The sequence below is a fragment of the Ambystoma mexicanum genome, chromosome 12, assembly GCF_040938575.1.
Source record: "Ambystoma mexicanum isolate Mex_15411 chromosome 12, UKY_AmexF1_1, whole genome shotgun sequence".
In the NCBI taxonomy this organism is placed as follows: domain Eukaryota; kingdom Metazoa; phylum Chordata; class Amphibia; order Caudata; family Ambystomatidae; genus Ambystoma; species Ambystoma mexicanum.
Window position 1 is genome coordinate 52,935,657 of NC_090936.1, and position 14,912 is coordinate 52,950,568.

At 42.3% G+C, this 14,912-nt stretch overlaps 1 protein-coding gene across 1 annotated transcript in view; it reads right to left on the bottom strand.

Moving 5' to 3' along the window:
• CTTNBP2 (cortactin binding protein 2) overlaps positions 1 to 14,912 on the bottom strand; it is a 592,842-nt gene that overhangs the window by 198,361 nt on the left and 379,569 nt on the right. Inside the window, exons 7-8 of the mRNA XM_069627945.1 lie at positions 12,007 to 12,157; positions 7,599 to 7,853 (exon numbers count right to left, since the gene is read on the bottom strand). Of these exons, the coding sequence (XP_069484046.1) occupies positions 7,599 to 7,853; positions 12,007 to 12,157 (406 nt within the window). The remainder of the gene's footprint in view (positions 1 to 7,598; positions 7,854 to 12,006; positions 12,158 to 14,912) is intronic.

Sequence of the window (14,912 nt, forward strand, 5' to 3'; positions counted from 1 at the left end):
AGGTAAAGCCATATAATGAAACAAATGATGGTGCCAGGATAGCAAGAGCAACTGGTAGAAAAAAGGCAGAAGGTAGTAAATCAAATCATAATTTTTATTTTATTTTAGATTTGAGTGTAAACATCATCATTGGACATTTTAATTAATTCATTTTTTATTTTAAAAAATCCTAAATTTCAGGCATTCAAACATTCATTCAGCTAATTCAGATCCTAAAACATTTGGATTAAATTATTTTAAGAATTAAACGAGTGAAACGATGGCAGAAGCAAGGAAAAGAGATGACCGAGCAAAAAGACAAAATGAAAGAATATTCAGACAGAAGAAGGGCACACAAACAGTAGAGCTAGCAGTGGGGGAACAAGTACCGTTTGACCCACGATCCATGACTGTCTCACACATCAAGGTATCCATGGTCACGGCAGAAAGAGAAAGATGGGTCATAACAAGGAACAGTTAATTCTTCAGAAAGGCCGGGGACGGCGCGGTTCGAGTAAATCAGTAATGGAGTGAGGAAGAAGACGAGGGGTCAGGATACTCGGCCGACGAAGATGAACCAGAATGAGAAGAGCACAACAGCACTGGGGAAAGACAGGAAGAAAACAACACCAGTTCAACCGGATAAGGAAGACCCTGCATGCATCGTTCGAAGACCCTGATGGCGGATTGAGGAGATGGGGTAGGATGATGTTTATTTTCGGGGGAGATGTAGCATTGCGCACCCTCACCATGTTGGGACGAGGCGCTGCGTGGACCTGGTCATGTGACCAGGGGTAACATGAGTGTGCGTGGTGCGCAAGTAAAGTAGAACGTATTAACCCTCTATGGCGTCTGGTCGCATCAGTGCTGGCAGTCCACGCAGCTTCCCCAGCGCGCCCCTCCCCACATCTCATTACACTGCAATATGTACCAAATTTACTTCCGTTTCAGTGGCCCTTGGTATACAGAGATATGTGTATTTTCAATTGGGTATACCTCATTTTTAAACTGATAGGCTAATCAATTTCAACCTTTTCAGCCGTGACTGCCAACACCTACCTAGATCATTGAATAGCCCGACCTTTGGTCGCCCTGTCAGCCAATAATTTAGCAGTGCAGTCATCAGGTCCCTGGTGTCGGCTGACTCAGAGAGCAGGTCTTCCAGGAAGATGCATTGGAGCAAATTGTTCTTGGGCAGATTTTTATTGGGCCTGGAACAAGGGCTGCTGTTGACTTTCCAGAGATCAATATATCTCATTTCTTAGCTCCCCGGGGGGCACCATTACGGAATTTGCAAGTAAAATCATCACTCTTTTTAATCAATGTAGTTTCACTTTCCACTGAACAGATAGCAGCATAGTGAGAGAAAAAGCTCAACATGGGAGTGGGGATGGAAGGGGGAGGAGGACGCAAAGGAAACATGATAAGACATTCAGTTAAAACATCAAGGCATGTGTAGTCCAAAGCATGCAGAGAATCAAAGGTTATAGACCCCCTGATGCCCTCTCGGTGTAGACCTATTCTTTAGCCCTACACTTCTGCTCCAACAAGCCACTTTCAAAAATATGATATCTGTATCATTGGACATGCGCCCGCAACACAGCTGACATTTTTTGCAGGCTGGCCTAGAAAGGGTTATAGGTACAAAACTAATTTCCCTTTTACCGAGTATTGTGCTTAGAAGGTCCCACCTGGCCAGCAATGTGGGGCCCTTTGCCTTAACTATGTGGTCGATGCTCAGCCCGGGAACCAATCGAGGTACAGCCTGTATCTTTCTACAATTTGAACCCAGTGCCTGCTGTACCTGTACTGCACAGGTAGTGCAGGCTGGGTTGAAATTGTAGAATGAAATTGGTGTCCCATGTGGGGAACGGTACGCAATGACTGTGCCTTTGTTTAGTTTTTTAGACGAGGTAAAGTAATGATGGCGTGGACTTGTCAGACCCTTGCATATGTGCAGGGAATAGGGTCTTTACCCCTTAGTTTAAAATATTAACTACTTTTAAAGCTCAGCCCATAGTAATATGTTCGCAGGTGTTATTATTAAGGTTTGACAAGCATAAACCTCATGGCTATGAAATAGGACAACAATGTTGTCGTAAATATTTACTCATCTGGACAGTTAGTATTATTTAGATGCAATTATATTTATTGTGGTTTACAGGTAAAAGAGGTCCCCCTAGAGCGGTAGCTGACTTTCTCTCTGGGCCGGTATCCCTGCATATGATTCTGGAATCTCAGGAGATTCCAGAATCATACTACATCACGGGTGGCATACCAAAGGGATTAAAACATATATAACATCTCCCCCTCCACATATTCAAAGAAATGATCATTAATACAAATATAGAAACACATATTCAACTAAAAATGTTCATAACAATAATATGATTCAGATAAAAGGATACATTTTAGCATCTTGTGCAACTGGAGTATGGGGTCATAATATATAAAAAAAAAGAATCGAAATTCCGTATAATCGTTCTGTTTCTTGAAGTCATGCTACAATTTCTTCTACTATATTTAATGCCATATTCCCTTTGATCTTCTTCTACAGAAATTCTTGCTCTAGGATCTTCTTTTACAGGAATTCTTGCTCTAGTCAACACAACATCATCACATGACCATTTTGTTCCATCATCAAGAATTACAGACTTGTTTGAACATTTTTCTACTCTTTGCGGCAGTCTGTATTTAGATTCCCCTTTCAATATCTTCCTTGGTTCTTTCACACGAACCCAATCTCCTTGCTTGATGTAGCTCTCCTTCACATGCTTGTTGTCATCATAATATTTCTTGTATTTATCCTGTTTCCTTTTTACTCTTTCCACAATTTCATACATGCAGATCACTTTGTCTTTTTTTAATTTAAGCCAAGCTGGCCTCAATCTATTAGAAGCTGTTCTGCCTCTCATCAATGTAAATGGCTCTACTTCCGTGACTGAGTGTGGAGTAACTCTATAGGTATTTAGTGCTTCCTTGAGAGTATCTCTCCATGGCAAGTTATTGGCAATTGCTAATTGGATTATGCTTTTTATAAATCCATTCATTCGCTTGACCAATCCATTTGTCATGGGATGATATAAGGCTATTCTTGTGTGCTCAATGGCTCTTTCCCTCATGAATTCTTGTACATCCAACAAAATAAATTGGGCACCATTATCTGATACTATTTCTTGAGGATCTCCTTCTCTAGTGAAGATTTCTTATAGGAATCTCACCACCTTGGTTGCGGTAACCGTTTCTTCTGCCACACCCCACTCTACCCATTTTGATGTATAGTCCATCAGAACAATAATGTATACTTTTTGAGACTCCAACGTTTCAAATGGACCTGTTATGTCTATAGCTAATTTTGTCCATCTCTCACAAGGTATCTCAGCAGGTTGTAGTGGAGTAAACTGTGTCTTCTTCCCTTTATCACTTATGGCATATGCTGTGCATTCCCTTACCAATTGTTCTAATTGGTTCCACATATCTGGCCACCAATATGCTTCTCTTAATCTTCTCTTTTTAAGGCTTCTTCCCACATGCGCTTCATGAGCAATGCTCATTATTTTCTCTCTCAAAGAAACAGGAGGAACTATGCAGTCACCTCTATATATGCATAAATCGTCACAAGATATTTAATCTCTCATCTTAATCCGAGACTCGATACTCTGATCAACACACTTCTAATCATTTCTGAGGGCATCTCTTAAATGTTTTTGTTCAATATCTTCATTTGTTGACTTAATCCACTCCTCTTTTGAAAAACCTCAAGTGATTTGTGCAATTACACAGTCCATATCTCGATCTTCTATACCTTCACTACATTGTGTTTCCTCTTCAACACCATCCCAAGGCAACCGCAACAGGCAGTCTGCCACTACATTTGATTTGCCTGGTGTATATTTCACTGTGACATTATACTGCATAATGTCTAAAATCCATCTTTTGTTGCGTGGTGATGTTAATTGCATTTTTTTTGTACTTAAGGCATGAATTAATGGTTTATGATCTGTTCTCATTTCAATCGGTGCACCCCAAACCAAACTTTTAAAATGCTCTAAAATCCATCTCACTCCCAATGCCTCTCTTTCTGTAGTGGAATAATTCCTTTCAGCCCCTCTTAATGTCCTGCAGGCAAAAGCAATAGGCACAACCATGCCTTTCTGTACTTGTTCAAGAACTCCACCTAATCCTATTTCACTGTGTCCACAGAGATGATACTTCTTGCACCATAATCAAACATTTTTAGGGTGGGCGCATTATTGATCAGTTCCTTCAACAACTCAAATTCTCTTACAGTTTGTCGACCATTCAAATTTCATGCCCTTACTCATTAATTCTCTCATATGACATGACTTGTCTGAAAACCGATGCACACATTTAGAATAATATTCTGCTAGTCCCAAAAAACTGCATAGTTGGACTTTGTTCATGGGTTCTGGAATTCTCATAATCGTGTCCACTAAAGATTTCTTCGGCTTTATGCCTTCAGCACTTATAGAATGACCTAAATAGGTCGCTTCGGTTTTCTTTATCTTGCACTTCTCTATCCTGAGTGTGAGACCTCTTTCTTGAATAACTTGTAAAACGCCAAGTAATTTCGCATTGTGATCCTCTTCAGTCAATGCTGATATTAAAATGTCCTCCTGGAAAAAATGAACCCCTTGCAAACCATCAAACAATTGGTGCATTAACCTTTGAAATATGGCTGCTGCCGATGCCAATCCGCATAGCATTCTTTTGTATCTAAATGCACCTAACGGGGTGACAAATGATATAAGGTGTTTTGATTCAGCATCCAAAACCACCTGATGATAAGCAGATGACAAATCTAATGTCGTAAAATACTTTGCCGTTTTCATTGTTGTTAGCATCTCGTTTATATTTGGTAGAGGGTGTCTATCTACCCAAATATTTGCATTTAAGTCTCGTAGGTCTACACCCATCCTTATTGATCCATCCGGTTTGCATACAATGACAATCGGTGAGAGCCATTCTGAGCTTTCTATCGGTTCTATGACATCTTGTTCACATAATTTCATCAATTCCTTTTGTAGAGCCTCCCTCATACCAATGGAAATATTTCTCACTTTATGGACTACTGGTTTGGCTTTTCTCTTCAATATAATTTTGTGTTTAAATCCCTTCAGCGTGCCAATATTGTCATTAAACACTTTTGGAAAGCTCCTCGCCAAATTTTCATTGGTCTCACACATTTGTTTATTAATGCCTAGGATGGGAATCACTTCGCCGGGATGTATTTTGATTTGCAAAGAAGTCTTCTCCCACCATCCTACAATGGAGAATCCATTCTCAGCCACATAAAGTTTGCAATATGGCTTCCTCTCTTTGAAACACAGATGCACCCATGTATAACCAATTATGTTAATGGGAGTCTTTCCATAACCAGTCGCTCTCACGCTTGTGTCTCTTAAGTCTGTTCTTTTCCCTCTCAATTCATTTTCAAATGTTTGTACATCCACCATGGTGTACGGTGACCCTGTGTCAACCATCACTCGCAATGGTACATCATTTACTAACAGACACCCATGATCCCGCACTCCCTTCAGAAGGTGTCAGTGTCAGGATCTGTATATGTTCTTCTATCTCACTAACCATGGACACTGGATTGCTCGGAGACCAACTTCCTTCTATCGACTTTATGCTGGACATGTTACTTCTTGTGAATTGGCTCCCTTCTCTTTGCATCCTGTTCATAAAAGATGTCCCCACTGTTCTTCCTCTTCCTCGTGTATTTTGACAAACTTTTCCAAAATGACCTATATATCCACATTTGTAGCATTCCGCCGAAAAAGCTGGGCATTCCTTTTCATTGTTGTTATGTCTATACCTGCCACATTAATAGCACCTGTTCTGTCCTCCGGTAACAGACTCTCTGTCTTTCCTCATGTTGCTGCCATTATAATACTCTCTTTTCAATTTCCGAATTGCTGCAACCAAGTTTTCTTCTTCTCCATCTGGAATACTCTCCTGAGTATCTTGTAAACATTTAACTTCATTACTTTGTGCTTTATTCTGCATCTCTCTCATGCACCTATCTCCTAATTCTATTGACATAGCAATGTCCATAGCTTGCTCTAAGCTTGGGTCTTTCGCCTGCCATAGGCATTGTTGTATCTTAGCCACTTGTAATACCAACTGATCCCTCAAATACTCATCTGCCACTCCTGTGAATTTAAAGGTAGATATCAGCCTCCTTAGAGCATCCATATATGTATCGATAGTCTCTCCTTTTTTTTGCTTTCTCGAAAAAAATGATACTTCTCCAATACTATATTAGTTTTATTTCCAAAATGTTTTGTTAGTTTTGCCACTGCCATCTCATATTTCCTGTCGCTACCTGACCCTGTGGCTACCTCTTCAGATCCTTCATCTACATTGTTCTGATCCGGTAAGGTTCTAAAAAGCCTCAGCACCTATACAGTTTAGTAATGTTGCCTCTCTCAGATCATCATTAAATCTGGCTCCACCTACCGCTCTTAGGTACACTTGGAAATTGTTCAACCATTGCTCCCAACTGGACACCGGGTTTCCTGGTTGTGCAAGAAATTTCATCGGTGCAGCGATGTTCTGCATCCTGAATGTTTATGTTGATTAGTACTGTTCCTGTTGACACTGAGCTTCCTATTCCTCGTGTGTTTTATGTACTTCCTTTAAAATTTTCTAAAATGTTTTTTTTTCTTTTTTACTCTGTAGTACACTTTATCTGTACACCCACAGTCATATGTCAATTTCTTTTAGTGCAATATATCCAATGTACTTCAATTGTAATGTCTCTAATATCCTTTTCGCTGTGCTTTTATTTATATTGGTATTACAGTATTATTATGCACACGTAATTCTCGTATTGCACCTTAAATCCGCTCATCCGACTGTTGTTTCAAGTGTCCTTGCAACACTATCAGCGCTCCGTATCAATGTTCAGTTTGTGTATGATCCTTGTCGTAATACGGAATATAGCCTTATACATAGGCTTTGAATGGGTTGTCCTGACAACCTATGTTCATTAAAATGGGCGCCGCATGTTTTCTTACCGTTAGGTTATTTCCTCTAATGTTGTGCATTCATTGCACACGCGCAACATTCAAAGGATGCCTTCCGTTTTTTGCCTTTATAACTGTACGTATATTCATCATGCTTTCTTTCTAATTTAAGCGCAACTCACTGTGGTCAAATCCTTAGCATTTTCTTGCATCTCATGACTTCAGCACCTCATCTGTTCGCATTTAAAATCTTCCGTTCCCCAAGCGCAGACACCCGCTCCTTTATTCCTCCTTCGTGTCGGGGACCTCTAATTCTTCTTAACGCGGCTGATCCTCGTCGCCATTTGTCGTAAATATTCACTCATCTGGACAGTTAGTATTATTAGATGTAATTATATTTATTGTGGTTTACAGATAAAAGGGATTAAAACATATATAACAAATGTCAACATCAAAACAGTTGTTCACGTGATAGCCATTGAAATAGGACAACAATGTCAACATCAAAACAGTAGTTGCACTTGCAGCTACATATTAGCAGTTAGTGGCCATGTTGCACCTGACCATGCTTTATTTGAAAGTTAAGCCATGTCCCATGAGAAAGGTGCACCCACAAGCACAAACCTTGAATCCTTTCGCTGCGGCTATATGGGCAGCAGTCCAGCCATCCCGGTCAGCGTGGTTGAGGAGGTTGGCAGAAATAACTGGCTTATTTCTGGTTCTAGAGCATTCTTCTCTGCACTCTGCGTCACAGAAGCCTAAGTCAAGCTCTGCGCCGAGGGTAACACTATCGACATCAGATGCATCGTAGTACAAGAGGAGGTTGAGGCTCTCAAAATGTCCAGAATCTACAGCAGCATGAATCGGGGACCAGCCATCCTGAAAAAAACAACAAATAAAATATCTTAATGAATAGTCGTATTCATTCGGAAAAAAAACACTGAAAAGGAGCACAGCTCTGTAATTCCAGCTCAGGGCCCAAGTTAACAAATTATGAATGTCGCTCTATGAGCATAGCTTCCAACCTTTTCTGGCACCAAGGTGGGTGAAAACACCAGATTTTCGTTTTGGCGGGTGCGAGACCATAGAAGTGAATGGGCGTATGAGGGACTTGGCGAGTGATTCAGCTGCTTGCAAGGTGGGTGACACCTGCCAAAAGCGGATAAGTTGAGAGGTATGTATAAGCCACATATGGGCGCTGGTGTCAAGGGTTATAAAGGGTGATGGGAGTTTGGGAGTCACTCTCATTGAAGACAAGAGGAGAAACAAAAAAAATACAACGAAAATTGAAAAAAGAGGTTAGGGGGAAAAAGAAAGAAAATTCAATGGTTGACCAGATCTGCTTTGGACCCTTATTGTTCTATAGGGCTGTTTTCTAAATCAAAGCATTCCTTGGATACTGATGAATTGCAACAACGAGAAACTATTATAAGCTTAAGGGTGCATCTATAATTGTTAGAATGAAGAAAGCCAGACTCTCAGTGGCCTACACAACTTCAGAAATTCCACTTTTCAGCACATAAAACCCAGCACTAGGCTTTGGTGAGACCTGCTGACAGTTTGCCAAGTTCCTCCTTTTGGAAAGGTACAGTGAGGCAGCAGGTGGCTATAGACGCTATTGAGAGACATTTTGGGAAGCTCACAGTTGGAGAAATCTTTGCTCTTGGTTTGTAATGTCAGTGGGAGCGTCACAGGGTCAAGCAAACATTTTAGGTTTTAAGAAAATGTTGAACCGTATTTTCTATTCGTAGCACACCTGCAGCCTGGCATCCGTTTTGCATTAACCCAACCAAAAGAAGCCACCTGCTCTTGCATGGACAAAGAAAGCCTCGAGACCTGTTCAATATTCCAGTCAGCAAATTGCTGAGGCGAGTCAGTGCTCCTTTCAGAATCATTGCGCCTAAGCCGCAATGTGCACTTTTCAGCGAGCACGAGCCGCGAAGTGCAGTGAAACCCAGGCCCGATGAACAGAGCGATCTAAAGCAAGCTGCAGTTAGGCAATGCAATACTTGCAAGTGCCACAAATGTGGACAGCTCAGAACCAGTATCTTAAAGTTAACTCTTAGAACCTCCCACACATGGACTTCGGTCCCCGCCCGAGGGAGTTCCAACCGCAAAGCGCATTCAGGCCATACAGATAGGGAAAGGGCGCTATATAAATGACGAAAACAATATAATACAATACAAGTGTAGGCTACAAGAAACAGCTAAGATTACTGCTGTAAAAAGTAATAACACCACATGTTCGTAAAACATTTGCTTCCGTGACTGCAAATCGCGCCATGAACACTTCCCACAGCTCACGCACTTGGAATTGAGTTCTTTCTTCTCGACACTCTTGTCTAACTGATGACGATAGTGGTGGTTGGAGCCCTGCAGAAGGCTGGCACTATTGTGTTCTCTAAGAGTGGGTCACCCCTCATCCAACTGTGGGAGAGACAGACACGAGCAGCCATGTTCCATGTCTCGCCTATGGGTCAAAATGGCGGTGCGCTTTTGCTGCTATTTTTACAGATTCGGTAGGGTTTTCTTTGCAGGTGGTGAGCCGGACACACTTTACATGTCTGCAAGCAGTAGCAGCACTGCCTGACAAATACGCCTGCATTACCTGCTGCGTGCATTTTCACACTGGCAGCCAATGAACGCATTCCCATGAAATGCACCCGCAATTACGACCCAGTGAATGCATCCCGCTTCCAGAGGAACCCATTGTAAATGCCTGCCTTGTTAATTTAGGCATGCATTTACACTTTTCCACCAATTCTTTAGTTTGCCACTGCATGCTGGAAATGAGGTGAACTGCACTGAGGGGACCTTTCTGCACACAAATGCAAACCGAGCTCTCCTTTCCCAGGTCTCCTCCAATCCTCGTGCCTCTTTTGCTCATGCCTTCCTTTGCTGGCTCCACCTTTCTGACCTCTGCATCGTTTTTAATTGTGTTCAAGCACTTACCAGTGCAATGTCTCCTCCAATTATTGCTCTGTGTACCACAGCTCATCCTCATCCTCACAGTTTCTGATCTCTGTACTGTGCCTTCCTTTTACAGCTCATTCTTTCGCGCAGTCTGCCCCGAAGCTACACAATTTCATCATCTACATTGCCCCAGTGGTGTGTCCAGAGAGTGGCCTGGGGTGGCACATGCTACCCCTGAAATCTGATTGGTCGCCCCATTATCCTAAACCATGCTCATTATGTGTGTGTACACTCGTACTTCATGCCACCCCTGTATAAGTCAGTGCCCCACTTGGGCCACCCCAGCCAAAAGAGTCTGGACATGCCACTGCTTTGCCCTTCAGCTTGCATTCTTTTGCACCTTCTGCGGTTCACTCTGCTTCCACCCTTTCCCGCCTCCGACCACTTCTCCTATGTTCTTTCCTTTAACCAAAATTAATACATTAAATGAAATTGGGGTGTGACTGAGTTCTTAATTGAGTTTGCACATGGTACCATGCTTACATGTCAGTGATTCGTCCAGGTGTTTTTGCAATATAAAGACGTGGGAAATTGCTTTAAATTAGTTTGGATCATCCGTTCCAATGACTTTCTCAGTGGACTTCTTTCTACAGTGTGCCTGGATAGTTCTGCTGATTGCATCTTTACCCTTTTGCTAGCCGCTTAATGCTGAGAAAAGTGTCTCTAGCAGCTTGGCACCTTAAATATCAATCCTCACACAGAAATTCCATCTGATATAGGCCCCCCTCTTACATTCAGCACGATGTAGACCACTTGCTCGTAAAATAGCAGGGGAAGCCTCCATTGCTCGCATGCTAACAGTAGCAGAAGCAGGGCTGTTGTGAGGGACGCTTGGCTTCCATTTTGTGTGCCCTCAACTCCATCTTTGGACTAGGCCTCACTGTGATAATACGAAAAGGCTTCTCTCCCCTCTGCAGCGCCGCACACACCACATTCATGGCCCCCACCTTTTTTCACTGTCTGAAAGCTTCACAGCTCCATTTCTCACGGATGCGCCAGGGACAATTGAAACAAATATGCAATGTAACATCTCACTCTTCCTCTGAGATCACTGTCCTGTGTGTGAACCGGCCAGAGCCATGACATGTAGCTCATTTGTCTCCACAAACCTGCCTGTGCCCTCTTACCCCTGCTTTTGGAAATTACTGTCACTGTAACCCTGTGCCCCTTAAGGTATTCCCTTGATGTACCATAAGTGTGACCCTGCTGTGAAGCCCAACCCTGTGTGCCCCCTATTAAAACTAGACATCTGTCACAATATATTGCACTCTAGAAATAACAAATGTCAGCGTGTAGTTGCTTTGATGCGCACAGCCCTACCCTATGATTGATGTTATCACACTGACCAAGACCCCTAAACCCGGTACTCCATATAAGTCCCAATGAGTGATGTTCTGATAATATGTATGCAATTTATAGGTTCAAAAGGATTTACTTAAGAATAAACTAATAATCATTGTATATTACATGTCTAATGGTAGTTATGTATGCTAGCTTAGTTAGTGTCTGCCCTACCTCACCGAGACTTGACCCTCACCCCTCCTGGACACTACCAGCCGTACCACGTGACGTTCACCCTCCCGCCAACGGAGCAACCAATCCGTATAAAGCAGCACCCACAGCTCTATATGTGTCCATGTGATTCATCCAATGCCAAACAATTGTAGTCCCGTATAGAGTGATGTCATTGATGACGCTTTGTCCCTTGATAAGTTCATGATTTTGTAATGTTTGCCAGAGCGCTCTGGAGGCAGCAGAGTTCTCTGGATGCCAATTTTATATAAACAAAACTGAATTCTTGCAAACTGTTTTCTTAGTCTCATTCCCTATTGGGGTGTCACATATTTTGTGGTATTGCATGTGTAAAACGGGGAGTGAGCCTTTACACCACATTACAAGAAGTTGCACTGGTGAGAGTGCACTTCTGCACAGTAATAGCACTAGGGCAAACATTTCTCCAATACAGAAAAAAAACTCTAGGCACTCGTGCAACAGAGTCACAATTTCCCCTTTGCCAACACCCGTCCCTATGAGCGCCAGGGCAAATGTTGTGACTTACACTGGTTGTGATCCCGCGATCTGCTCCAAGTACCAGCAACAGTTTGATACATTCATTGCTTCCAGTTTGACAAGCCAGGTAAAGTGGGGTCTGTCCTCTCTCAGCAGCATGGTTTATGTCAGCATTGTATGCAATCAATAATTCCATACACCTGAAACAGAAAGAGTTCATTAAACCTTTGAAAGCTTGTTTAATTGATCTTAATGCAACTAGGAAAACAGTAACCCTGAAATGTGTAAGAACAGTGTGGTCAAAATCAAAATCTGGATCAAGGCCATCCGGAAAATAAAACATTCTCAGAAGCAGAAATGTGCTGCATTTGTAATTTATATATGAATTTACGGTTTCACTGTCATTTTATTGCAGAAATAACAGTGACGTACAATTACAGTGTATTAAATATTGGAAGAAAAAATATCAAAATGACCATTGTAAAAATACCTTTATTCGTGGCTGGAGGGGACCCCCAAACCCACCTTAGCTCTCCTTCTCTAAACTCTCATTGTCTCCCTCCCATTTATCCCAATTATAACCAAAATCTGTTTTTTTGTGTTTTCACACCTAAAACCCACCCCTATCATTGCATTTTCCTGTCTTTATTTCGATATTTTTCTGCCAGTAGGTATTTTTTACCCACTCTATTATTTCCTGCAATATTTTTTCATCTTTGTAAATTCATTCTTTATTATTTCCTGCAATTTTATCACGGGATACCGAAGTTACTTGGGAAGCTGATAGTCCCTCAAAAACACAGACAGTTCAAAGATTTCTTTGCTTGGATTCACGCAATATCCCATATATGTGAGAGGCATGTGAATTTAAATCCATTTTACATCAATGATTTAATAATAAAAAGGCTGTATTAAGCAAACACTAAGACGTATACCATTGGCACTGCCGGCAGAGCATACTACCAAGCCTCTGCATTGTAAAGTCCTCCCGGCTGATTCAATTCTATTCTACATCACTCCGGGGTCTTACCTTATATTTTTCTCTTTCTGGTATACTTTTTAATGGACGTGCCATTCCATTACACGCTCCGATGACCACATCTACCCTGTCACTCTCAGTTAAGTGTTCACGGCTGACATAGGGCGCTTCGACAGATCACTGGATAATGGGGCCCCCACATATATTTTTCTAAGCAGAAGCTGCTTCGACAGCCTAACTGCAGATTGTGAAAACCCGGCGCTTCAATTTCCTTGAACCCCCGGGGCTGGAGAGGCCCTCTCTGCTGAGCCATTATTTTCATAGAACAATTCTGAGGTTCGCTGGCATGACTTTTTAAATCTAGGAAAGAAGAAATTAGTTTTAAGAATATAAGAACAGCACCTACATGTGATTGACAGCAACAGACCAGCAGCCTGCCAGGTTAAAAGTGGTGTATAAGAGAAAACCTTACTTGATTAAGCAAAAGGTAGTGGCCCGGTAATTCCTGGATGGCAGCCAAGGGGCCTAAGACAAGGTTTCATAGCGAGATAAACAAATAGCTAGACGATAGTCCAGCTATGGGCAACTCTAATGCTTTCATGGGTTAGCGGCCGCAAGTTGTGGTTTCTTGAGGGATTTAATAGTAAAAGAGGGGTAATGTTAAGTGATCCTTGCATTTTCTGTTCCACCTCTCTTTCCATGCCCCCACTATGCCCAGACTCGCTGGGAAGAGAAAAGCAAAGGATTGATTTCAGCGACTAAGCAAGCTAAGGGGATTGGGCAAAGGATAGTGAATTTGACCAGTGTGCTAGGCGGCGAGGGATCAGATCAAACTTCTTCTTGGTTGGAATACGCAGCCAATGGATTGGGTGGGGGGGGTCTTGCTATTTTTACTGGCTAAAACAATTTAAAAATGGGACAGTAGTTTACTAGAGGAATCAACTGAGGGAATGGATGACGTTGGGGAATTATGTTTAATAAGCATGGGCTGAAACTGAAAAGATATGAAAAAAGGACACATATCCATATGTCATAGATGTTTGACAAAAAAGGAAGACTGGGAGGATATGCAATATAGAAGGAGGGTTCAGCTGGAGTAGACCTAGAATGGACCTGACAGAGGAACAGATCTGGGTCCTGCAATTTAGGAGAAAACAGATGAACAAGTTACTTTCTTACCTGGTAACGTTCTTTCGATGGGAGGTTCCGACGACGTATTCCACATCTATGACAGGTAACCACCACATCTGTGCTGCTTTAGAAAATTTTTGGCATCTGCGTCCTGCGTTGATGACGTTTATACGCTGTCCTCGAGGCCCTCCGTCGAGCCGACATCACCGGATGTTATAAGTAGGACGCACGACACCCGTAGCCTCAGTTGTAGTTTTTTCCCAGAGCGTGTGGCACCAATCATCTGCCAGTATGACTACAGAAAGCCTTGCGGAAACAGAAGCTGCAATCGTATAAGAAATTCTGTAGAGGGGCAGGGTGGGAGGGTACGATGTGGAATACGTCATCGGAACATCCCATCGAAAGAACGTTACCAGGTAAGAAAGTAACTTGTTCTTCAAAGAGATTGGTTCCTCTGACGTATTCCACATCTATGAAAGACTCCCAAAGCAGTACCAACGTAAGGAGGTGGGAAAAGAATTAAGAATTTTAGAATGGCCAATTAAATTGCAGAATAGAGGACCGCCTTGCCAAAGGCCAAATCTTGCCCATGGACAGAATCCACGGAGTACGTTTTACAAAAGTATGGGCAGAGGCCATGTGGCTGCTTCACAAATGTTACGAATGGGAACACCCCTCTGCAGGGCAGTAGAGGCAGCCACACCCCTAGTAGAATGGGCCCGTAAGCCGACCGGAGGGTCTTTACCCGCCAAGCGGTAACATTCATAAATTGTCAAGATAATCCATCTAGACAAATGCTGTTTGGTAACAGCTTGTCCCAAACGCCTTCCAGCATATCCTACAAA